This window comes from Astatotilapia calliptera, chromosome 1 (assembly GCF_900246225.1).
Source record: "Astatotilapia calliptera chromosome 1, fAstCal1.2, whole genome shotgun sequence".
Taxonomy (NCBI): Eukaryota; Metazoa; Chordata; class Actinopteri; order Cichliformes; family Cichlidae; genus Astatotilapia; species Astatotilapia calliptera.
Window position 1 is genome coordinate 5,266,129 of NC_039302.1, and position 26,653 is coordinate 5,292,781.

General features: G+C 39.2%; 1 protein-coding gene across 1 annotated transcript in view; it reads left to right on the forward strand.

The window, feature by feature from the left end:
• Positions 1–19,977: 19,977 nt before the first annotated feature.
• LOC113011962 (V-type proton ATPase subunit d 1) overlaps positions 19,978–26,653 on the forward strand; it is a 7,623-nt gene continuing 947 nt past the window's right edge. Inside the window, exons 1-8 of the mRNA XM_026151897.1 lie at positions 19,978–20,213; positions 21,238–21,409; positions 21,648–21,826; positions 22,321–22,400; positions 23,771–23,848; positions 23,999–24,175; positions 24,353–24,430; positions 26,524–26,653. The exon at positions 26,524–26,653 is cut by the window's right edge and continues 947 nt beyond it. Coding sequence (XP_026007682.1) covers positions 20,087–20,213; positions 21,238–21,409; positions 21,648–21,826; positions 22,321–22,400; positions 23,771–23,848; positions 23,999–24,175; positions 24,353–24,430; positions 26,524–26,653 — 1,021 coding nt within the window. The 5' untranslated portion in view covers positions 19,978–20,086. The remainder of the gene's footprint in view (positions 20,214–21,237; positions 21,410–21,647; positions 21,827–22,320; positions 22,401–23,770; positions 23,849–23,998; positions 24,176–24,352; positions 24,431–26,523) is intronic.

The window sequence follows — 26,653 nt, forward strand, 5'->3', positions numbered from 1 at the left end:
CAAATCTCCGTTAATGAGTTAACGTGGATCGCCCCGTGCGTGGGGCTGCATGGCATCAATACGTTAGCTCATTTAGCTTGTTAATGCATTAGACCTGGATGACTGAGAACCTTCACAGACAATGCATTAGAGCCGTCCAGCCCCACGCACAGGGCGATCCGCGACAACTTGCTAACGGAGATTTGCCGCGTTAATGCGGTTATGGTGTTAACGTCATTTTAACAAGATTAGCGCTGACAGCACTAGATATAAAATATTCTTTGAAATGTGATGAAATAATTAGCTATGCTTAGCATAAAGACTGGAAGAATGGTGAACCCGTAGTTTGGATCCAACTGAGGGTAACATAAACCATAACTTCTCAAAACTCAATCATTAATATGTCATATCTTATTTGTTTAATGTCTACAAAAGCCAAAGTACAGGTTGGGCCAATTTTATGGATACACCGTAATAACATGGGAATGGTTGGTGATATTAAAGTTCTGTTTGTGGCACATTAGTATATGTGAGGGGGCAAACTCCTCAAGATGGGTGGTGACCATGGTGGCCATTTAGAAGTTGGCCATCTTGGATAGAACTTTTGTTTTTTCAATAGGAAGAGGGCCATGTGACACATCAAACTTATTGGTAATGTCACAAGAAAAACAATGGTGTGCTTGGTTTCAGCGTAACTTTATAGCCAAGAAAGGTGTAGTTTGTGTCTTCACAGGGGACAATTATTTTTAAGGCTATGGATGGACGCTGACTGTTCAAAGACAAACTAGGAAGCATTTTTTAGACATTATTAACAATGCAGCAAAAACTCTGGGCTACATAGAACATGGAAAAACACTGGTGACATTGGAAAGAAAAATGTCTGGACTTCTTTAAGTTGGTTGAAGACGTTTCACCTCTCATCCAAGAAGCTTCTTCAGTTCTTAGGTCAAATGGTGGAGAGTCCCACCCAGATTTAAACCCTGTGGGAGTTTCCCCCCACAGAGGGACAAAGGACCCCCTGGTGATCCTCTACCTAATAACATGAACCACGGTGTGAAAACGGGTGTGGGTCACAATAAGCCAGGGTTTCGGGTGAGCTCATTGTGAAACCTGGCCCCACCCTATCATGTGATAGGGTGATCCTGAGGTCAGATGGCCCAGGATGTGAGTGGGCGTTAAGGCGTCTGGGAAGGATCTCAAAACTGGATTATAGATGGCAGACAGCTAGTGTCGTAAACCACCACTTCTGTTCAAAGATGGTCGCTCACAGTGGACATAGATGGCTTCTTTCACTCCTCTTTCAAACCATCTATCCTCTCTGTCCAAAATGTGAACATTGGCATCCTCGAAAGAGTGACCTTTGTCCTTTAGATGCAGATGGACTGCTGAGTCTTGTCCTGTGGAGGTGGCTCTTCTATGTTGTGCCATGCGCTTGTGAAGTGGCTGTTTGGTCTCTCCGATGTAGAGGTCTGGGAATTCCTCGCTACACTGTAGAGCATACACCACATTGTTAAGTTTGTGTTTTGGAGTTTTGTCTTTCGGGTGAACCAGTTTTTGTCTGAGTGTGTTGCTGGGTCTGAAATAATCCAGGATGTCGTGCTTGGAGAAAACCCTCCTGAGTTTCTCTGATGCACCGTCAAGTCAAGTCAAGTCAAGTCAAGTCAAGTCAACTTTATTTGTCAATTCTGCCACATGTACAGGACATACAGAGAATAGAAATTTCGTTACTCTCAAACCCTAGTGATTAAAAAATGCAAATAAAATAATTAAAAAGTAAAAATTTAAATAAATACAATACAATTTTACGTATAACAAAAAAAAAAAAAAAGCTATGCAATATACAATATACAATATTCAAGTAAGGAGGCTACATAGGGGATGACAATGTTGTTGCATCTGTCTTTCTTATCATCCCTCGCTGGTGTCTGATCTGAGTACAGTTCCAGCCTTGAATTCAGATGGCTCTTTTCAGTTTATTTCTTCATGCAAGTACTGCTGGGTATACATGAGTAATAATAAAGACAATAATAAATAATGTAATAAGTAAAGCTGATTCCAGAGCTAAACTCAGAACAGGCAAACAGCCAGTCTATTAGCTCTCTGTCATTCTGGTCCTGAGGCAGAATCACCCTCCATGTTTTCCTCACAAATATTCACTGTACACACTCACAGAGGGAAATTTGGACTGATTTATTAGCAAATTCCTTTCACCTAAAAGCACGTGGTCATCTTCATAAACAGGATATCAAACTTTTCAAGGTCACTTTAAATCAGTCAAACACTAAATTGTAAATTGTTATTAATCCTTTTACCTTAGTCTTCAAGTTTATATTTATTTCTTACTCTTCTTATATTTATTTTTTGTCTTTTGCACTGAATGGAGCTGGAGCTTTGTCGTCTCCTCTCTCTATATACTGTACTGTTTATAGCAGAGATGACAATAAAGTTTACTTTGATCACAGTCAAATATCTCATCATTGAATCATTGTAGTTTGGAAGTTTAGCATTCTTGCCTGACAAACTTTTCGCAGTGTTTGTGAGTGTCTGATGTTCTTGTTTTATGCTTTTTCTACTACATCCCTGTAAAACCAGTCTAACCTGTAGTGGGAGTGAATAGAAAAATCACAGCATTAGATCTGGTAGGTCTCCACTAGATGGAGACAAAGCTGACTACAGTATGCAGGAGGTTGTTTTTTTTTTTTTTTAATTCAATTATAGTTCATCTATTTGAGTTCTTTTTCCTTTTCAAAACTAAATTCTTCTGTTCTGCTAAGCAGAGAACAATGAATGATAATGATTTTCGTACTTTTTCGGTATTCGCTATTTCATAAAATTGTAGCTATATCAAATTCTTCTTTATATAGCTACTGTTTTCAGTGCTATTTTTGTCTCTTCACTTTTTTCCTGCCTTGGTCACTGCTGTAGGATTTATTTATTTTATCCCATTTAACCGGAAATAAGCGAGATACGGTCGGGATTTTTGGTGTATCTTATTCTGCTTATAATAAAAAAATAATAATAATGCAACACACTGAAGGAAGACAAGGTTCATCCAGGTGCACATGGAGGTTTATTGCGCTGAAACACAGCAAAACAGTTCTGTGTTACTGACAATACGGTGGCCCCTAGAGACAAAGCACGTACAAACTCCAAAACACTTGCAAACTCCAAAACACATGCAAATTCCAAAACACATGCAAACTCCAAAACACTTGCAAACTAAAAAACACATGCAAAATCCAAAACACGTACAAACTCCAAAACACATGCAAACTCCAAAACACGTACAAACTCCAAAACACTTGCAAAATCCAAAACACGTACAAACTAAAAAACACTTGCAAAATCCAAAACACTTGCAAAATCCAAAACACTTGCAAACTCAAAAACACATGCAAACTCCAAAACACGTACAAACTCCAAAACACTTGCAAAATCCAAAACACGTACAAACTAAAAAACACTTGCAAAATCCAAAACACATGCAAATTCCAAAACACAACGGAAGTGCTCCAGGACGCTAGGGGCAGTGTTGAGCTTTTGTTACCTAGTAACTACACAAGCCAGGAAGTACCAATGACCGGATTTGGGGTTTGCAGCCTTAAAGGCCGCATTTTAAGGCAGATTACGTCACAGCGACAAGAGAAGGCTTTCCCAATTCAAAGGCTGCTCGAAATGCGGCCCTCAAATGCGTCCATAATTTCCCTGAATTTTAAGGATGGGTCGGTGTAGCCTTCATGGCCCAACATATCCCAGACTTCATAGTGCGGTGGTGGTGTGGATAATTTTGCCGAAAAAAAAAACGGTGGAAGCGGAGTGGAGGAAGAGTAAACTTTCAGAAGTAAGTACTGAATATTATGTCACTTATTTATGCGCAAATATTTTTTTAATGAAGAACGTTAAACCATTATTGTTGGCCACGTGTCGGGAAAGTTATGTGACATTAGTGATGTCTGTACTTTCAGAATTAACTTGGTTTTAAAGCCTTTACTTTAAAAAATATATATATAGTCGACCTTAATCTTACAGAGATTGTGATGATTTTGTGGATAATTAAAGTCAGTCATATATCCACAAACACAACAAGCTGAAAGTCAGTGATGCTGCTCGGTTTGCAGTCCTGAATATCACGGCACAAGGAGGATTCACTGCACTGTTAATGTTAGCTATGTTATATTGCTGCCTCTGTTCGGTGGTGTCGAGCCAAATGGACTTTAACGTGTGTTTGAACAGCTGACGGTTCACTTGTTAAGCTGAAAGAAAGATGCTTTAATCGCAGGAGTCACACATGTGTCCACTGTACCATCTGGGAACTCCTCTTGTTTCGTAATAACACAAACACTAAATCCTCCTTCTTTTGTGCTGTTTTGTAGCAGTGTATACACCTGAGACTGTCACCTGTCTGTCTGTCCTGCACTCGCTCTCTGTTTCTTTCTCTCTGATTGTGGAATAAAAGTATGAACATGTGTTTATAAGTCACACTTGTGTTTGAATCCTGCAGCTTATCACACATTTGATTTCCATGTGTGACAACTGCAAGTGTCCAGAGTGAGGACAGACTGAGGGACACACTGCTGCACATCATCTGTGAGGCTTTGCACCCCTGATGATCCACCAGGACAAACTCAGCAGTGTGTGAGGAAGAGGAGGAGGAAGAGCCAGCAGCAGCTGACAGATGGAGAGAATAGACAGACTGTTCCCTGTTTGTGAAGAACTGCTAGAAAAGTTTAAAATAACTAATTGTCTGTCCTGAATCAGTCTTATTAGGTAATGTTCAAATAATTTTATCATTCCAGTGTTTTCAGTGTGGGAGAAAGTACTCAATGCCTTCAAGTTACACACTATGAAAGGCAGCAACAAGTTTAATATTCAGAAACCTAAAGTATGTATCAGCAGCAGAATGGACCTAAAAATAAATGTTTGTTCCAGTTCTATGAAGCTTTGAGTATTTTGGATCAGTAGCACTGCTGTGTTTGTTGCATCATATTGCTGTAATTGTTTATATGCTTTATATACTGAGGTAAGTTGATCTATAGTGTTACATCATATTCTAAAAGGATGTTATGTGTTTGTAGACTTTCTGCCCAGTTTGACCCATTTAGCAGAAGCCAGCCTGTTTAAGGCTCTGATATCTATTCTGTATGACTTAAAGCAGTTATGACATGGTCTGATTTTCTCACCCAATAAAGGAATATTTCATATATCAGTCTGCTCTTCATTTTATCAGAAACAGTTATCACAGCTTGTACATTTTCTTTTTATAAATATATGTAAGCAATGAGCCAAATTTAGTAATGTCAGCATACTGAAGGAACAACATTTGTCTCTTATATATGATACACCTAAGTAGTAATATACCTATACTTTTTTTTTCCCCCCCCCCCCCCCCCCACACCCCGAGGGCATAGAGCTGTATCAACCTCAATGTGGCTTTAATGCAACTAGTCCTATAATTATCTACTAGTCTGCAACAGTTAGACTCGCTGATTACACATAGATGATTTAACTACTTTAGTGGCATTTCACACTCTTTTTAAAGGTTTGTATAGGTCTCAGAGTTCTGTTATTTAGACATAGGTGATTTAATTTAACTACTTTAGGGGTATTTTAACTAGTTAGGAGCCTTTTGCATTTTCTTCAGTGCTATTTAGGAGCAAATAGTTTTCAAACAGAGGTCCGCAAATAACAGGTATCCCTTTAGAAATAAACAGTGATACTTTTAAAAACCGTGTATTCCCACACAGCATTTAATTTAGCTAGTTTAGGAAGATTTCACTTTTCTAATAGTTTCACAGGCTAGTAGTTTTTTTTTAAATAGAGCACCACAAACAACATGTATCCCTTTAGAAATAAACGGTGATACTTCTAAAAGTACATATTCACAATAGCGCTGTATCAACCACCATGTGGCTTATAATTATCTACTAGTCTGCAACAGTTAGACTCGCTGATTACACATAGATGATTTAACTACTTTAGGGGCATTTCACGTTTCTAAAAGTTTCACAGACCAATAGTTTTAAATAGAGCACCGCAAACAACATGTATTTCTTTTAGAAATAAGCTGTGATACTTCTAAAAAACACATATTCCCACACTCTGTAACAGTTAGACAGAGGGGGTGCAGCTAGGCTCCCAACAGTCTGCAAAAGAAGTCATGAAGCAAACAAAAGAGGCTCCTTATCAAGAGCATCCCAGCCCAAAGGTGTATATACACAAACAGTTAATGGCTTTAATGCAACTAGTCTTATCATGTCAGAGGCCAGCAGAAACCATGACCAACAGAGTCTCCAAAGGCCTGCCACCTTTCTTCCTTACATCACACTCTTTTATCTCTACATCTCAGAGGTCAACTGAAAGTAGCCCCACCTATATAAAAACACCCCATCAGACACACAGTATTTTCCTCAGCACTTCACAACTGCCACAAGGTATATCGTTTTAACTTTTTATTTTTTCACTTGAATGTGCGTTGGAGCCGACTTTGCTACCCGCACAGAGCGTTTCTGACAGTCGGGCGCTGCTTATACAATAGAGAAAAGCAACAATACAGAGTGTTTCTCTGCTCCAAGAAATCCGAGGGCCTTTCACACAGTAAGCATGTCTGTTATACCCAGGGCATAAATGTCTGTATGTCAGTGCTGATTATTCAAACCCTGTTTAACATGTGACACATATGTTGTCCGAAAACAATTCCTCTAAATTTGCAAAGTTACTGATTTAAAAAATATATATTTTCGAATTTTTAGTTGCATGTCAAACATATGATAGACTCTTGAGCATATTCGTATAGCTAAATTCACAATGGTATAACCGTGCTAAATAAAAGAGGCCCAAGCACCAATGCACTCTAATCCACTCCGCTAAACTGTATGTTGATAAGTACATGAAGCGTACCTCTACCTCTACAGCTGAAAACAGTTTGTATCCGCACTCTGAGGGTCTGCTGAATTGTTTTAATGGCACTTTTTGACGAACAGCAGATGAAGAAATCCTATTTATTGTAGAAACTGTCCCTAAGCTATTGTTGCTCATACTTACTGAGGTCCCTAGCTACTTCCTTACTATGTCAGTAAACTTTTTTGAAAAGGAAGCTGTTGTAGATTTAAAGAAACATCTTAATTGAAGCAAAGGCAAAAAAAAAACTGGAATGAATTTCATGTGACTGTTCATATTAAAGCCAACAACAAGTGAAAATCCAAAAACGGCTCCAATCCTTTGTATTAATGATCTCCCCCCTCTCTCTCTCTCTGTGTGTGTGTGTGTGTGTGTGTGTGTGCGTGAGTGTGTGTGTGTGTGTGCGTGAGTGTGTGTGCCCTCACAGAAGGAAGGTCACAGCAGGAGCTTTTCTCAAACGCATTACCAATCAGTTTTTTTACAAGAAGTGTAGCTCATACAATGGTATAAATGTATTCTTTGCGATACTTTATAAATATGAAGCTAAAGATTTTGAGTTCGTGCACATTGTGAAGCAAGAATCTAAATATCTGTGTCACAATGATTTCTATAAAAGCGTGTTGTTTATGGGGATAATGTAACAAATCTTTTGTGCGTCCTATTAATGATCAATGGTAATTGAAGAGGAACCCTGACTCAGGACATTTTCATGACAAGTGACAGCGCAGACAACTACTAATGAGAGAACATGTTTTATCATCATAAAGACTGTGATATGAAGCATCGTTAAAGTGTCACTTCAGTAATGTTGACTCATGTTTTTAATAATGACTTTAAAACACTAAACTCTAATTTCTGTGGTTTATTTTAAGTTTACAGAATATAACATGTGGTAAGAGTTTTACTTCTCACTGTCCGTGTTATGTGTATCTATTTATCATGTATGCTTTGCTCTGTGGACTGTAAAATGTTTCATTGTGTTCATGAAATAAACCAGACTTTCACCGTCTGCATCTTTTACTGTTTTTCTGCTTTTGTTCACTCCAAGTTTGACAAAACCTACAGATATCCAGAGTTAACTCACTAACAATGTGGAGCAGTCACAGTGTATTTAGCTGCTTTTTCCCTGAACACAACCAACTGAGAGAAACGCCTGTAGGCCTCACTTTGGTCATTTGAACGCTGAAGGAGATTTGTTCCATAGACACCTTATACTAGTGTTTCCTGCACTACTATGTTCTATTTAAATCCAGATTCCTTTTATAGTTTGCAGTGAAATTTGTTTAACCACTGCTTAATGGGACAGAAGTACAAGTCACTCTTTACTAACACATTTGTAGATGAGTTTATTGCTGAACAACACAGCTAGCAGTCTCACACACTCTTTAGGTTTTTCAAGTTTTGTGTGTAAGGGTTTAGTCTATCAAACCTTACCCTTTTCCCCCCAGTATCACAACAGTATGACTCCCAAAGTACGGCTCAGTAAACAACCAATGATTCTAAAGCCAGAACAGAAAGATACAGTTGGAAGATGAATGATTGTGTTTTTATGATGCGTAGTAAAACGACCCCCTCTTCTTCTTCTCTGTGTTGCTGTTGTTGTTGTTCGTGTGTGTGTGTGTGTGTGTGTGTGTGTGTGTGTGTGTGTGTGTGTGTGTGTGTGTGTGTGTGTGCCTTAGAAGTCAAATAATACATTAGCCATACTTAAAAAAAACATCTGAATTTCATTTAGAACTGAGATTCTAAGTTGTAAGCAGAAATCTTATGCACAGCCAGAAACATGTTTCCCCACTTTCACAATGCTGAGGTGCCAAATCCACAACCCCCCAACAAATGGTTTGTTACACGCGGGTGTGAAGGGCAAGCTTTACTTACACAGCCTCACACACACTAGATTTTTAAAGTTTTTGGGTACAGGGGTTTAGCCACAGATGCAACATCCACTTTTGATAAAGATCACGCCACCTGTTTATTTCTTAAGAAATTAAGCATCTTTATTAAGCTCTTATTTATACATGTCTAAACAATAATAGACACAGTGTGCTCTGTGACATTATAGTCTTCTACTTCTGCTTCCATCGGTTTGCATTTTAAACTCCCGGCCTTTCAGTTTGTTATGAACGACTTATATCACAAAATGTTAGAAATATAAAGTGAACCATGCGACTTTTTTAATTTTCTGTTTGATGGAAGGACTTAAGACACGAGTTATTTAAACAATTCTAAATGACAGTGTGATGGCCATAGTACTTTATGTGGGCCAAATGTGTTAAGGATAATGTTTATCAATGTAAAATTGCAAAGAATTTGTGGATAGAATATAACATTTTGTAAACAGTTACCTCAGAAGCTGTACTGGCAGTTCTATGTATGTAAGGTAAAACTATCCACAGTACTTCCACTTAAGTAACTAAACACATAAAGTCACCCTTACCAGTAATCCGCTGCTCCTTGAAAAAAGTAGCACAAACAGACAACTGACTGAGCAATGATAAGTAGAGCTACCCGAGGCCGATACTCAAGCAGAAGAAAATTAAAAGTTGTTGTTTTTGTGGCTCGAAAAATTAAAGAAAGTATGTTTAATAATTCAACAAGACCCGCACCTTCAACACATGTACATTCAAATTCTGGTACAGGCTCAACATTTTTGTTGTTCAATAGTTTTTATCCGTTCGAAAAAGTCATTTTACGGCTTTAATGTTTCCAGCTGATAAGGAGAATGAGTGCATTTCAAATGAGCGTCCAAAGGCTTTAAACATCTGCTTTGTCTGTAACGCCAGTATCAAACTACAGAGTATTGTTTTTACTAAAATTCAACATTTTCAGATGAAAATTTGGCTGCTTTTTGTTTTTTTCACTGTAACACCCACCTCAACGCCGTTTTTAGGATATTCTTGGTGATCCCACCTTTTTCATATTTAGGCTTTTGGCACTGAGGGTATCTAATACGCATGTTGTCACTGTGTTTTTGTACTACCAGCTGCGAGGGCTCTGCTTTGAGCAGTCTGTTTTTATTTTGTCTCGTGACTGTGTGTTTTTTTTTTTCAAACGAGATCCTCCTCAGTTTGATTTTGTTACCACAAACTTTGTGTGAAGTTCACAACAGAGGTAAAGAGATTTAAACACCCCAGTTTAAGGAGGCAGGCAGGGGTTGGACCACCTGCACAGGACAGGTGAAGCAGAGAGTGTCCGGGGAGATGTGCAACAGAAGCAGAGGGAACATTTTACAAGATGATTAATGGCACATTTAGGTGATTAAGGACTGTTGACAAGATTAAAAGACACGTCCGTCAGAGTTCAACAACATTACAGTTTGATTAAATAAAACTTTTTTAAACTACACAAGGGTCATTTTCTCCTCTGATAGTAAGCATATTAAACATGTCAAGAAAGAAAGAGTATAAAGAAAAATAGTAAACGTGTGTCTAATTAAACTCTTCCTGTGAACCTTATATCATCCTTTAATATGTTTGGTGTTACAAACTTGAAGAAGCACAGAAAAGATCATCAGGCATTAATCTAATCAGTTTTCAGCCTTCATTCATATTGAAAAGTTGAAATCTTCCCTGCTAGACCCAAGTGCAGCGTTTAACACCGTTGGCCATAACATTTATTACAGCTATTATTAAATGGAGAGTCCTCTTCACACGCTGAGGTTAATTATGAAGCTCCACAGGCTTCTGTGCAAAGACCAGTTTTGTTTACATTATACGTGCTTTAGAAGGCATAGCATAGCATACATTTTCACTGCTATGCATATTATACCCACTTTTATTGGTTAAACCGCCGGGATGTCTTAGACACATAATGAGCTTTAATTTTCTGCTTCTAAGTTCAGATAGAACCGAGGTTATTGTAACGGGGCGTAAAAATCTTAGAAACACTGTGGCTAACAAGATCCTTACTCTGGATGGCATCGTCTTGAGCCGCCTGTTGTAGTGATTTGGTACATTATAAGTAAAATTGAAACATACAATCCCATAGCACAACATCAACATTTATTTATATACAAAAATAAAAATGCTTTTTCAGAGAAGAATTGTAACTTCACAATTCATCACCGGTTACGTGGGTACATAGGGTAAGTCCTCATCATTAACCCATAGCTGTTCCGGTAATCTCTCAGGGCCTTGGAAGGGTGGCCATGTCCAGTCTACCTCATCAATGTCGGGAGAGTCGCCGAAATACAAAAAATCTTCCTCGTTGTCAGTGTCCATAGTCCACAGTTGTGGTGGTGAGGGGGGTGTGCTCCACTCTGACACTGGTGAATACGGTGCGTCTTCACTCCAATCTTCAAATGTAGGGTTCGTGGCTGGATCTTCAGAGACTAAAGATTGCTCAGTATCCCTGGTACCAAGTACCAAATATGTACCAAGTTCTGTCACTCTGATGGTTGATTGAGCAGAAGGGCTGGAAGATGCCATTTTCATGGAGAATTTCAAGCCCAACAGATGGGAATTACCATTCTTTTCCAAAGTTGCAGCTGCTAGAGACACAGTGGCCAACTCTACGGTTTTTGAAAATTGCTGCCACACCTACCCGCACCTTTAAGATCAACCCACTTCCAGATCACGCTCCCCTTCTGTTATTTTAAAAAGAAGACCGCCGTCTCATTCCTTCAAACCTTTTTTTTTTTTTAGCTCAACAACAGAGAGAAGTATGGCCTCTACAGCCCTGCGCCACCCTGCGGAGGAGGAGGAAAGTTCTGCGGACGAGGGCACAATATTACCTGACACGCGCGGTTCCTATCGCCCCTTGGAAAAGCAGCAGCAGCAAGCGGACGAGCTTGACGGTTGGGCATCTTCTTTGTTCATCGATACCGTGAAAACCGCGGTGTATCATCTTGTCAACCTAGTAATCAACAAGTACCTCACTGACGAATGCAACGGTTGTATGTCCGATCAACCCCGCCAGAAACAGCACGAGTGTGCGCGAGTGTTGGAGGATGACTTTTACGCTGAAAATTATTACAGCATCAGAAAAAGACTCCTCACCCCTCGTTTCATTCCATCCATTCAACGGCTGCTGATTGCTCGCAACATCAAAATGGACGACGTCAAAGTCTGCATGGTGGCGGAAACTCTCTTGCACGAACTGAAATCGGAAAGGAAAGTCTTTGACGCCATCGCCGAGGCATACACCAAACTGGTAGGGTTGGACATGGTGAAAATCAGACAGCTACGGTTGGTCGCAGAGTGTTACAAAGGTGGCTGCTAATTTTTTCTCTGAAAGACTGATTTTTTCATTCTTAGAACGTGTAACCAGCATTTTACCAAACCATGTATTCTACATTTAGTGCATTTAAAAAAAAAATGTACCCACGTAACCGGTGATGAATTGTGAAGTTACAATTCTTTTCTGAAAAAGCATTTTTATTTTTGTATATAAATAAATGTTGATGTTGTGCTATGGGATTGTATGTTTCAATTTTACTTATAATGTACCAAATCACTACAACAGGCGGCTCAAGACGATGCCATCCAGAGTAAGGATCTTGTTAGCCACAGTGTTTCTAAGATTTTTACGCCCCATTACAATAACCTCGGTTCTATCTGAACTTAGAAGCAGAAAATTAGATTTAGATTTAGATAGAACTTTATTAATCCCTCGGGTGGGTTCCTCTGGGAAATTCGATTTCCAAAAAAGCACAGCATCGACAGAAGTTACAGAGTTATACACACACTCTGTAACTTCTGTCGGTGCTGTGCTAGCCACAGTGTTTCTAAGATTTTTACGCCCCGTTACAATAACCTCGGTTCTATCTGAACTTAGAAGCAGAAAATTAAAGCTCATTATGTGTCTAAGACATCCCGGCGGTTTAACCAATAAAAGTGGGTATAATATGCATAGCAGTGAAAATGTATGCTATGCTATGCCTTCTAAAGCACGTATAATGTAAACAAAACTGGTCTTTGCACAGAAGCCTGTGGAGCTTCATAATTAACCTCAGCGTGTGAAGAGGACTCTCCATTTAATAATAGCTGTAATAAATGTTATGGCCAACGGTGTTAAACGCTGCACTTGGGTCTAGCAGGGAAGATTTCAACTTTTCAATATGAATGAAGGCTGAAAACTGATTAGATTAATGCCTGATGATCTTTTCTGTGCTTCTTCAAGTTTGTAACACCAAACATATTAAAGGATGATATAAGGTTCACAGGAAGAGTTTAATTAGACACACGTTTACTATTTTTCTTTATACTCTTTCTTTCTTGACATGTTTAATATGCTTACTATCAGAGGAGAAAATGACCCTTGTGTAGTTTAAAAAAGTTTTATTTAATCAAACTGTAATGTTGTTGAACTCTGACGGACGTGTCTTTTAATCTTGTCAACAGTCCTTAATCACCTAAATGTGCCATTAATCATCTTGTAAAATGTTCCCTCTGCTTCTGTTGCACATCTCCCCGGACACTCTCTGCTTCACCTGTCCTGTGCAGGTGGTCCAACCCCTGCCTGCCTCCTTAAACTGGGGTGTTTAAATCTCTTTACCTCTGTTGTGAACTTCACACAAAGTTTGTGGTAACAAAATCAAACTGAGGAGGATCTCGTTTGAAAAAAAAAAACACACAGTCACGAGACAAAATAAAAACAGACTGCTCAAAGCAGAGCCCTCGCAGCTGGTAGTACAAAAACACAGTGACAACATGCGTATTAGATACCCTCAGTGCCAAAAGCCTAAATATGAAAAAGGTGGGATCACCAAGAATATCCTAAAAACGGCGTTGAGGTGGGTGTTACAGTGAAAAAAACAAAAAGCAGCCAAATTTTCATCTGAAAATGTTGAATTTTAGTAAAAACAATACTCTGTAGTTTGATACTGGCGTTACAGACAAAGCAGATGTTTAAAGCCTTTGGACGCTCATTTGAAATGCACTCATTCTCCTTATCAGCTGGAAACATTAAAGCCGTAAAATGACTTTTTCGAACGGATAAAAACTATTGAACAACAAAAATGTTGAGCCTGTACCAGAATTTGAATGTACATGTGTTGAAGGTGCGGGTCTTGTTGAATTATTAAACATACTTTCTTTAATTTTTCGAGCCACAAAAACAACAACTTTTAATTTTCTTCTGCTTGAGTATCGGCCTCGGGTAGCTCTACTTATCATTGCTCAGTCAGTTGTCTGTTTGTGCTACTTTTTTCAAGGAGCAGCGGATTACTGGTAAGGGTGACTTTATGTGTTTAGTTACTTAAGTGGAAGTACTGTGGATAGTTTTACCTTACATACATAGAACTGCCAGTACAGCTTCTGAGGTAACTGTTTACAAAATGTTATATTCTATCCACAAATTCTTTGCAATTTTACATTGATAAACATTATCCTTAACACATTTGGCCCACATAAAGTACTATGGCCATCACACTGTCATTTAGAATTGTTTAAATAACTCGTGTCTTAAGTCCTTCCATCAAACAGAAAATTTAAAAAGTCGCATGGTTCACTTTATATTTCTAACATTTTGTGATATAAGTCGTTCATAACAAACTGAAAGGCCGGGAGTTTAAAATGCAAACCGATGGAAGCAGAAGTAGAAGACTATAATGTCACAGAGCACACTGTGTCTATTATTGTTTAGACATGTATAAATAAGAGCTTAATAAAGATGCTTAATTTCTTAAGAAATAAACAGGTGGCGTGATCTTTATCAAAAGTGGATGTTGCATCTGTGGCTAAACCCTGTACCCAAAAACTTTAAAAATCTAGTGTGTGTGAGGCTGTGTAAGTAAAGCTTGCCCTTCACACCCGCGTGTAACAAACCATTTGTTGGGGGGTTGTGGATTTGTCACCTCAGCATTGTGAAAGTGGGGAAACATGTTTCTGGCTGTGCATAAGATTTCTGCTTACAACTTAGAATCTCAGTTCTAAATGAAATTCAGATGTTTTTTTTAAGTATGGCTAATGTATTATTTGACTTCTAAGGCACACACACACACACACACACACACACACACACGAACAACAACAACAGCAACACAGAGAAGAAGAAGAGGGGGTCGTTTTACTACGCATCATAAAAACACAATCATTCATCTTCCAACTGTATCTTTCTGTTCTGGCTTTAGAATCATTGGTTGTTTACTGAGCCGTACTTTGGGAGTCATACTGTTGTGATACTGGGGGGAAAAGGGTAAGGTTTGATAGACTAAACCCTTACACACAAAACTTGAAAAACCTAAAGAGTGTGTGAGACTGCTAGCTGTGTTGTTCAGCAATAAACTCATCTACAAATGTGTTAGTAAAGAGTGACTTGTACTTCTGTCCCATTAAGCAATGGTTTAACAAATTTCACTGCAAACTATAAAAGGAATCTGGATTTAAATAGAACATAGTAGTGCAGGAAACACTAGTATAAGGTGTCTATGGAACAAATCTCCTTCAGCGTTCAAATGACCAAAGTGAGGCCTACAGGCGTTTCTCTCAGTTGGTTGTGTTCAGGGAAAAAGCAGCTAAATACACTGTGACTGCTCCACATTGTTAGTGAGTTAACTCTGGATATCTGTAGGTTTTGTCAAACTTGGAGTGAACAAAAGCAGAAAAACAGTAAAAGATGCAGACGGTGAAAGTCTGGTTTATTTCATGAACACAATGAAACATTTTACAGTCCACAGAGCAAAGCATACATGATAAATAGATACACATAACACGGACAGTGAGAAGTAAAACTCTTACCACATGTTATATTCTGTAAACTTAAAATAAACCACAGAAATTAGAGTTTAGTGTTTTAAAGTCATTATTAAAAACATGAGTCAACATTACTGAAGTGACACTTTAACGATGCTTCATATCACAGTCTTTATGATGATAAAACATGTTCTCTCATTAGTAGTTGTCTGCGCTGTCACTTGTCATGAAAATGTCCTGAGTCAGGGTTCCTCTTCAATTACCATTGATCATTAATAGGACGCACAAAAGATTTGTTACATTATCCCCATAAACAACACGCTTTTATAGAAATCATTGTGACACAGATATTTAGATTCTTGCTTCACAATGTGCACGAACTCAAAATCTTTAGCTTCATATTTATAAAGTATCGCAAAGAATACATTTATACCATTGTATGAGCTACACTTCTTGTAAAAAAACTGATTGGTAATGCGTTTGAGAAAAGCTCCTGCTGTGACCTTCCTTCTGTGAGGGCACACACACTCACGCACACACACACACACACTCACGCACACACACACACACACACACAGAGAGAGAGAGAGGGGGGAGATCATTAATACAAAGGATTGGAGCCGTTTTTGGATTTTCACTTGTTGTTGGCTTTAATATGAACAGTCACATGAAATTCATTCCAGTTTTTTTTTTGCCTTTGCTTCAATTAAGATGTTTCTTTAAATCTACAACAGCTTCCTTTTCAAAAAAGTTTACTGACATAGTAAGGAAGTAGCTAGGGACCTCAGTAAGTATGAGCAACAATAGCTTAGGGACAGTTTCTACAATAAATAGGATTTCTTCATCTGCTGTTCGTCAAAAAGTGCCATTAAAACAATTCAGCAGACCCTCAGAGTGCGGATACAAACTGTTTTCAGCTGTAGAGGTAGAGGTACGCTTCATGTACTTATCAACATACAGTTTAGCGGAGTGGATTAGAGTGCATTGGTGCTTGGGCCTCTTTTATTTAGCACGGTTATACCATTGTGAATTTAGCTATACGAATATGCTCAAGAGTCTATCATATGTTTGACATGCAACTAAAAATTCGAAAATATATATTTTTTAAATCAGTAACTTTGCAAATTTAGAGGAATTGTTTTCGGACAACATATGTGTCACATGTTAAACAGGGTTTGAATAATCAGCACTGACATACAGACATTTATGCCCTGGGTATAACAGACATGCTTACTGTGTGAAAGGCCCTCGGATTTCTTGGAGCAGAGAAACACTCTGTATTGTTGCTTTTCTCTATTGTATAAGCAGCGCCCGACTGTCAGAAACGCTCTGTGCGGGTAGCAAAGTCGGCTCCAACGCACATTCAAGTGAAAAAATAAAAAGTTAAAACGATATACCTTGTGGCAGTTGTGAAGTGCTGAGGAAAATACTGTGTGTCTGATGGGGTGTTTTTATATAGGTGGGGCTACTTTCAGTTGACCTCTGAGATGTAGAGATAAAAGAGTGTGATGTAAGGAAGAAAGGTGGCAGGCCTTTGGAGACTCTGTTGGTCATGGTTTCTGCTGGCCTCTGACATGATAAGACTAGTTGCATTAAAGCCATTAACTGTTTGTGTATATACACCTTTGGGCTGGGATGCTCTTGATAAGGAGCCTCTTTTGTTTGCTTCATGACTTCTTTTGCAGACTGTTGGGAGCCTAGCTGCACCCCCTCTGTCTAACTGTTACAGAGTGTGGGAATATGTGTTTTTTAGAAGTATCACAGCTTATTTCTAAAAGAAATACATGTTGTTTGCGGTGCTCTATTTAAAACTATTGGTCTGTGAAACTTTTAGAAACGTGAAATGCCCCTAAAGTAGTTAAATCATCTATGTGTAATCAGCGAGTCTAACTGTTGCAGACTAGTAGATAATTATAAGACTAGTTGCATTAAAGCCACATGGTGGTTGATACAGCGCTATTGTGAATATGTACTTTTAGAAGTATCACAGTTTATTTCTAAAGGGATACATGTTGTTTGTGGTGCTCTATTTTAAAAAAAACTACTAGCCTGTGAAACTATTAGAAAAGTGAAATCTTCCTAAACTAGCTAAATTAAATGCTGTGTGGGAATACACGGTTTTTAAAAGTATCACTGTTTATTTCTAAAGGGATACCTGTTATTTGCGGACCTCTGTTTGAAAACTATTTGCTCCTAAATAGCACTGAAGAAAATGCAAAAGGCTCCTAACTGGTTAAAATACCCCTAAAGTAGTTAAATTAAATCACCTATGTCTAAATAACAGAACTCTGAGACCTATACAAACCTTTAAAAAGAGTGTGAAATGCCACAAAATAGTTAAAACATCTATGTGTAATCAGCGAGTCTAACTGTTGCAGACTAGTAGATAATTATAGGACTAGTTGCATTAAAGCCACATTGAGGTTGATACAGCGCTATTGTGAATATGTACTTTTAGAAGTATCACAGTTTATTTCTAAAGGGATACATGTTGTTTGTGGTGCTCTATTTTAAAAAAAAAAACTACTAGCCTGTGAAACTATTAGAAAAGTGAAATCTTCCTAAACTAGCTAAATTAAATGCTGTGTGGGAATACACAGTTTTTAAAAGTATCACTGTTTATTTCTAAAGGGATACATGTTATTTGCGGACCTCTGTTTGAAAACTATTTGCTCCTAAATAGCACTGAAGAAAATGCAAAAGACTCCTAACTAGTTAAAATACCCCTAAAGTAGTTAAATTAAATCACCTATGTCTAAATAACAGAACTCTGAGACCTATACAAACCTTTAAAAAGAGTTTAATTAAAACACATAATGGTTTCATTAAATAATACTCTATTAAACACATGTGAACTCATATGACCCCTGGACACACACACACATGCAAAAAGTCCGTTCTCGCGCACGTGCACACGCACATGGACGCGGCGGGGGATAGGGAGGGGGGGAAATGCCCTCGGGGTGGGGCGTGTGGGGGGAGAGGGTTGGGGGGGTGGGAATGCCCTCGGGGTGTGGGGGGGCAAAAAAAAGTATAGGTATATTACTACTCACCTATATACGCACTGTCAAAGATACTTGTCTTTGAGTGAAGATTTAAGGTGATAAGACATATAAATAACTGCAACTTGAATCTGTACTGAAGCTCAGTATTTGACACAGAGTTCATGTTCACTGCTGTAATAGCTAATAATGATTAATATAATAACTATAATATTGGCCATATTATATTTACATTACCAAAGTGATATGACTTTAGTCTCATGAACAACATCAGCTAATTCTTATTTACTAACTAATCTTGAAATAATTGTTCAGTACAGAAATGAAGCCCAAAAATCATGTTTTACTGTCCTGTGGTCTCAGCCTCAGATACTTATCAAATCACACAAAGCTCTTGTAAATGGTAAATGGCCTGTATTTATATAGCGCTTTACTAGTCCCTAAGGACCCCAAAGCGCTTTACATATCCAGTCATCCACCCATTCACACACACATTCACACACTGGTAGAAACAAACAAACAAATGAACAAAATATGTTCTCCCTCATTTCTGTCAAACTAAGTTGTATGACACATTTCCAGCGGTTAGGATCATGGTTGCTAGGCAACCTGGGAAGCGCAACGGAGACTAGACCGTCCCATACAGACAAACTTGCCGTTTATTTTGCAAATCGAGCTCAACACTGCCCCTAGCGTCCTGGAGCACTTCCGTTGTGTTTTGGAATTTGCATGTGTTTTCGAGTTTGCAAGTGTTTTGGAATTTGTACGTGTTTTGGATTTTGCAAGTGTTTTGGAATTTGTACGTGTTTTGGAATTTGCATGTGTTTTTTAGTTTGCAAGTGTTTTGGGTTTTGCAAGTGTTTTGGAGTTTGTACGTGTTTTGGAATTTGCACGTGTTTTTTAGTTTGCAAGTGTTTTGGATTTTGCAAGTGTTTTGGAGTTTGTACGTGTTTTGGAGTTTGCATGTGTTTTGGAATTTGCATGTGTTTTGGAGTTTGAAAGTGTTTTGGAGTTTGTACGTGCTTTGTCTCTAGGGGCCACCGTACTGACAGCTGCCATTACAATAACTGGCCTGCGTTACTTTTGTGAGGGATTATTTTGCCAGTCACCCGTTTATCTGAGCCACCACTGCCACCTACTGGCGAAACTAAATATCGCCCTAACATCACATCAGGTGGGAGCAAATGAGCTTTTTTGCTCTGTGCTATGATGCAAACTATTGTCACAACAATAGCAAAAAAAGATGATGGGGGGACCTTGTTCTTGATGCTCAAAATACTCAGGGTGCCACAACAACAGCTTGTTGACTGTGACAGACTTGGTCTCATGTTGTCTTCCTCTATTTGTGTGGATTGTAATGCAAAAACTAATATAAATATCATGTGCTTTGGAAACAGAGCTGGTAATAAAGCAAACTGTGAATACAAACAGCTACAGTCATTTGTCAATACAGTAATGGAATCATGAGCAGGTGACTGATCAGATGACTGTCACGTGGTTCAGTCAGCTGATGCTAGTGCTAACCAGCCGGACTGAAAGTGAATCCTGTGGCAGAGACGGATCTGACGGTCGGACAGGATGCCTTTCTCTGAGCTCTATTTTAATGTCGATAACGGCTACCTAGAGGGGCTGGTGAGAGGTTTTAAAGCTGGAATACTGTCGCAGGCGGATTATTTAAATCTCGTCCAGTGTGAGACGCTGGAAGGTGAGTTAAAATGGATAGCTAGCGGCTAATAGCTAGACGCCAGCTAGTTCCACAAGCTAGAGCTTAAAGCTAGTTAGCTGTTAAACGTTAGTTTCTGTTTTACTGTCGATATAAGTCGTCCCAATTTCTGTTATAATCTAGTCGCCAAGCTCAACATCGATAACTGCCACACGTTAAAGTGAAATAATTTGAGACTGTGTTCGTCAAGCTTGCTGTCATATGTCTGTATCCTGCGTAGCTAGCTTAAAGTAACCCAAGCAAGGGCCGGCTATATTGCTGTTTATTGCTCACTTCCCAGTTTTAAGGGAAGTGAAATTAAAGTCAGAAGAGATTTTACAGTGTTCCTGTTAACATCGATGCTTCAAACAAATAACATTTTCTCTACCTTTTCTGTGACCATTCGGTTCATATCTTGCTAATTAATACTAGCTAACTGAGATTTTCTTATAGCAGACGCTTCTTGTGTTATGCTCACCTGCACGGAGCGGGCAGGGATGAATTCAGTTCAGTTACATTTCAGCGTCAAATTACAACAATCCCTTCAAGGTGTTTGATTAAAATTTATTTTCCAAGAGAGACTTATGAACGTGAGACAGATTAGGACACAGCCAAGACCAGGTAGCCAAATTTCTAGTCAAGTTAGCAGTTGGGTTGAGAGACAGGAACAGCAACAAATGCAGGGGCACTGCAGCTGAAAGTTGGACCGGAAATCAGTTGAGAAATTGGTTTGAAAAGACAAAAAAATATCTTGTCAGTGAAATGCAAAATTCTATATAGAAAATAAAAGCTGCCGTACAACACTGCAAGTCTACATTTAACAATTTTTAAATAACCAAGTAAGGTAACATTATGGGGAAACCTTCATATTGCTTTTTGTTGTATTAGCCAGCATCTAAACAAAGAAACTATATGTTTCTTTGTATGTTAATATAAAACTAGATTTATAGCCACACCTTTTTAGCAGTTCTAGTTTCAAACTTAATCTTTAGAATAATAGAGTCCTGACTAACTGTTTGTCCTTCAGACTTGAAGCTCCACCTGCAGAGCACAGACTATGGCAGCTTCTTGGCAAACGAGGCGTCTCCTCTCACCGTGTCCGTTATTGACGACAAGCTAAAGGAGAAGATGGTGGTGGAGTTTCGCCACATGAGAAACCAGTCATATGAACCGCTGGCCAGCTTCATGGACTTCATCACGTAAGCTAAACCTGTCGAGTTGAATTGAGTACGGACGTCTGTTAGCACAATTTCTGAATATCATATTATTTATTAATTTAAAATTTGGCACTGTCATGTAAATAACAGTAGACACTGCAGTACTTTGAAGTACTGTAAAGTATTTGCCCTTAATCGGTAAAGTAACATCTCTGTTCTATAAAGTATAACAGTGTAGAACATTTGTGACGATCCCTCCCCTCCTTCCTTTGGGCTTTAGCTACAGCTATATGATCGATAACGTCATCCTGCTGATCACGGGCACTCTGCACCAGCGGGCCATTTCTGAGCTGGTGCCCAAGTGTCACCCGCTGGGCAGCTTTGAACAGATGGAGGCGGTCAACATTGCGCAGACCCCCGCCGAGCTCTACAATGCCATCCTTGTGGACACACCACTGGGTGAATATCTGTATATGACTTTTTCATCATCATAATAATATTCAGGGGTTTTATGCAATAAGAACAGGCCCTCAAAAAAAGCTTTATCACTCCCCTAAATCTAAAACTCAAATTGGTTTTCACAACGGTGGCTCTCTGCCCTTTTAAAGTTTATTAATTTTCTTTCTTTGGTTTCCTGTTTTAAAAAAAAAGAAAAAAAAAAAAGACGTGACTCGCTTATAGTTTGGCTGAAAGTTGTCACCCTCATTTGGTCAAGGTAACTCTCACACACCTTCAGTCGGTGTAGCGTTTAGCTTTCACTTTTCAAAGCAGTAACATAATGTTTGTCTGTATGCGACACATTTGTAGTGACATCTGTGTATCATACCAACCAGCAGGGGTGTAAAACCTGAATTGTGATGTCTTATGTTGAACAGGAGATGGTGCCAAAGCTGAGGAAAACACTAAACATTGATTTCTGTTTTTTTTTTTTTTTTTTTTTCTCTTTTCAATAGCTGCGTTCTTCCAGGACTGCATATCTGAGCAGGACTTGGATGAAATGAACATTGAAATCATTCGTAACACCCTTTACAAGGTAGAGTTTATTAATAACTGAGCTAAGCTTTATTTATACAGTGCATGTCATTCCAGGTGAAATCATAATGTGTTGCAAAAAGCATAATCTGTCCACATAAGCAAGTGAATAAATAAAATGACAGCAAAAAAGGCAAAAATGTGACAGTAAAAGCTGAAACTCAGAAGTTAACTCAGTTAAAGAAACAGAAATTCAAAGACCATAATTACTCCAACAGAAGAAGAACAAGTCAAAAACCAATTAAAATTAAATAATTAAGATCAGCAGTAGTCGAGCACAATTGTTCCAACCTAAACATTAATACTGATAAATCAACATGTCGTTGTATAGATCTTTAATTAACTCTCTGGCAGTTGTGTTCTAGTAGACAACTGCAGATATTGTTGTAGCTCCTAATCTTTCCAGCGTTTGTCACAGAATAAACGGTTTTAATAGTCCTGTGGATGTCGGTCTGGAAGCTGAGGGCAGATAAGTTGTGATTCTGTGAGAAATTGTCAGACTTCTAGCTTTCACTTGAATAACCAGGAGGTATTAAGTTGCAAGTTACCAATGTCCTGTGAACATCCCGTTAGTCTGCCAGTCTGGCCAAATCATTATGGGCAGAGAAACACAGAATATGGTAAAGCATGTGGTATTTTCTGACAATTGATTTTGTATCAGTAAGAACAAGTTAACCAGTTTGTGCCCGTGGGAGTTGGAGATATTTTTAATATTTAATGGAAGCATTAAAAGTAGTTGTTATATATCTGTGAAGGTTCTCAGTCATCCAGGTCATCGTAGTCTAAGGAGCTTGGAAAGAATAGCGTCTGGACTTCTTTAAGTAGCTTGAAGACGTTTCACCTCTCATCCGAGAAGCTTCTTCAGTTCTAGGGTCAAATGGAGAGTCCCAGATTTAAACTCTGTGGGGGTTACCCACCGAGAGGGACAATGGACCCCCTAATGATCCTCTACCCAATCACATGAGCCAAGTTGTGAAAACGGGTGTCGGTCACAATTCACATGATCACATGATGGGGTGGGGCCAGGTTTCACAATGAGCTCACCCGAAACCTTGGCTGATTGTGACCTACACCCGTTTTCACAACTTGGCTCATGTGATTAGGTAGAGGATCATTAGGGGGTCCATTGTCCCTCTCGGTGGGTTACCCCCACAGAGCTTAAATCTGGGACTCTCCATTTGACCTTAGAACTGAAGAAGCTTCTCGGATGAGAGGTGAAACATCTTCAAGCTACTTAAAGAAGTCCAGACGCTTTTCTTTCCAAGCTCAGACTAGTTGTTACATAGTTTAAATTCAGAACTGGCGTGAAATTGTTATGTATTTATGTAAAGTTGTCATGTAAAATACGTTAAGTAGATTTTGTTCTCTCAGGCTTATCTGGAGGCTTTCTACAAGTTCTGCTCCAACTTGGGAGGAACGACTGCTGACACCATGTGTCCTATTCTGGAGGTGAGGCCTCAGTCTGATTTAGGAACGTGTCACTAGTCTTCCTTCTGGTTCTCTGGGAGGTCTTTTATCACTGAGCAGGTTTGCTCACGAAGACACTGAAGCATCTTTAACTTGACTCATCACTGTTCTTCTTCGCCTCTGTATCTGCAGTTTGAAGCTGACAGGAGAGCCTTCATCATCACCATCAACTCATTTGGCACAGAGCTGTCCAAAGAGGACCGTGCCAAACTCTTTCCCCACTGTGGCAAGCTTTACCCAGAAGGCCTTGCTCAGCTGGCCCGTGCCGATGACTATGAGCAGGTCAAGGCTGTAGCTGATTTTTACCCTGTAAGTTCAGAAATGGCCTGCAGAATTCCCCATAGAAACATCATTGAACTCATATGTTTCAAGTTGTTTTCACTTTCATCTTCCAGTTTGTGCTTTGGTGTCTGTCATTGTCCATCGAGGTTCAATCTTTCAGTTTAACGTCTGTGTTAAAGCATAAACTTGTTCTTGCATTTTCAGGAGTACAAGCTGCTGTTTGAGGGCGCCGGTAGCAACCCGGGAGATAAAACCCTGGAGGACCGTTTCTTTGAGCATGAGGTGAAGCACATGCATCCCTCACTCACAAAGACCTTTTTACACCCAGTATTAACCTCTGTCGTGTAATAGTCACAGACCTCTACATTTGAACTAATTGTTCAAAGCTGTTATTATTTCAAGCATGCTGACTTTAACTTTGCTGGATTAATGCAGGTTTGTATGTGTGGTTATTAGATTCATTTTCAGTGATTTGTCTTGCCTTCAGAATATTTCATACAGCAGAATTTCTTACATGCCAGTAAAGCCAGTACAGTCACGACATGGTGTGAGTGTGGCTGCGTCTCACTGCAACACTACACACATCCAACTATTTGACTGTGTGAGAGCCTTAACCGCCTCACACAGGTTGTCCATATTATTATCCAAACACCTCACATCCCCATGATGATTGCTGGAACAGCTCCAGGTCTGAAGCCCGTCATTTCTCCAAGCCAGGAAAGTAAAAGGGGAGAAAAAAATCTGACTGTCCAACTAGAACACTCCGATATCAGGTTTTGAGAACCCCAGAAATGCTCAAAATAAAGCCATTTGTTACCATTATTCACATTCTTTTATTATGAATCATGCCGCTTAACTGTGCAGCACCCCACATTGTGCATTACGTGTTATACTCCAAAGGACAGTGAGGAAAAACACATAAACCAATATTAAACATGATACAAAGGTTGTTTCTTTCCACCTGGACGTAGCATTTCTCCCACTGAAAACGTCCAGATGAACAGAATCGACCTTTGGGGATTTACTTACCTGGATGATCAAGCATGCATCAAGACGATACTTATGGTTACTACAAAAGATATTCAACTATTATTAAAATATGACAAATTAACAATGGTAAAGTGTGGCGCATTATGAATGATGCGCATTGTAAAAACGTAGTGAGTACACATTGAGGTGTTCCCAGGCCACCCCAGGGAGATGATCCCTCCAGCGTGTCCTGGGTGTACCCCAGTGCCGCCTCCCGGTAGGACGTGCCTGGTCGGAACATCGTACCCAGAAGCGACTGCCTCAGCTGGGCTCTACCCTGTGCTAAAGAAGAGCCCATCCATCCTTTGGAGAAAGCTCTTTTCTTCCGCTTGTATCCGCGATCTTTCACCTTTAAAAGAACTAACAGTAATAGTCTTAACAAGCGATCAGGCAGATTAACAGAGTTATGTTGTTTCTCAACAATGAAGCTTCATCTTGTGGCAGACGCCTGCGTAACATTTACTGGCATTGGGCGTCAATGTAAAACCATTAAACGACTGGTACGTCTGATAAAGACTAGTGATGATTAGTCGACTAGTTTATTCTATAGGCAGAAAAGATGACTGCCACTCAGCCAATCAGTGCCACAATTGGAAAAAAAAAAACTTATTTACAACTTTGAGCATCTTCAAATAATGTCCTTTCTTATAATTATCATAGTGTTGTTACAGGATGGCTTTGCTTAAAGGAAAAATCAACAAATGTGCATAATTGTCACTCAGACTAAGAACCTTTTACACTAGATTTTAACAAATTTCTGCTTTTGTTAGACAACATGGATATTTATGGTGTTTGGGATTTTGTGTTTAGTTTCCTGTGTGGAAGTCATGTAAAGTCGTTGACATGTGGGGCGGCTGTAGCTCCGGAGGTAGATCATCTACTGATCGGAAGGTTGACGGTTCGATCCCTGGCTCTCCCCAGTCTGCATGCCAAATGTCCTTGGGCAAGATATGAACCACAAGTTGCTCTCAGATGCATCCATCAGAGTGTGAATGTGTGTGAGTAGTAGTTAGACAGAGCTCATGTGAATGGGTGAATGTTGCACTCTGGCAGAGTAGTGCTGTAGAAGAATCAGTCCATTTACCATTTCACTTGAGTTGCAATGTGTGCAAAAAAAAAAGCTTGGTCCAGCATCTTGAGTAAAGGAATACCTGACAAGCTGTGCAATGTTGAGTATCTGAAATATAAATGAAACTGAACTGCCAGTTTAGAAAAGATTGGGTTGAGCTAATTGAGAGATTGAAGTTGGATCACTTTGTGTCAACCTTAACCACGTCTTTTGTTTTCATTTTTTATTCTTTGACGTCAGTACTAACCTTGTCTTTCCACCTCCTTCGTGTTTGTAGGTGAAGCTGAATAAGCTGGCCTTCCTCAACCAGTTCCACTTCAGTGTTTTCTACGCCTACGTCAAGCTGAAGGAGCAAGAGTGCAGGAACATCGTCTGGATCGCCGAGTGCATTGCCCAGCGGCACCGCG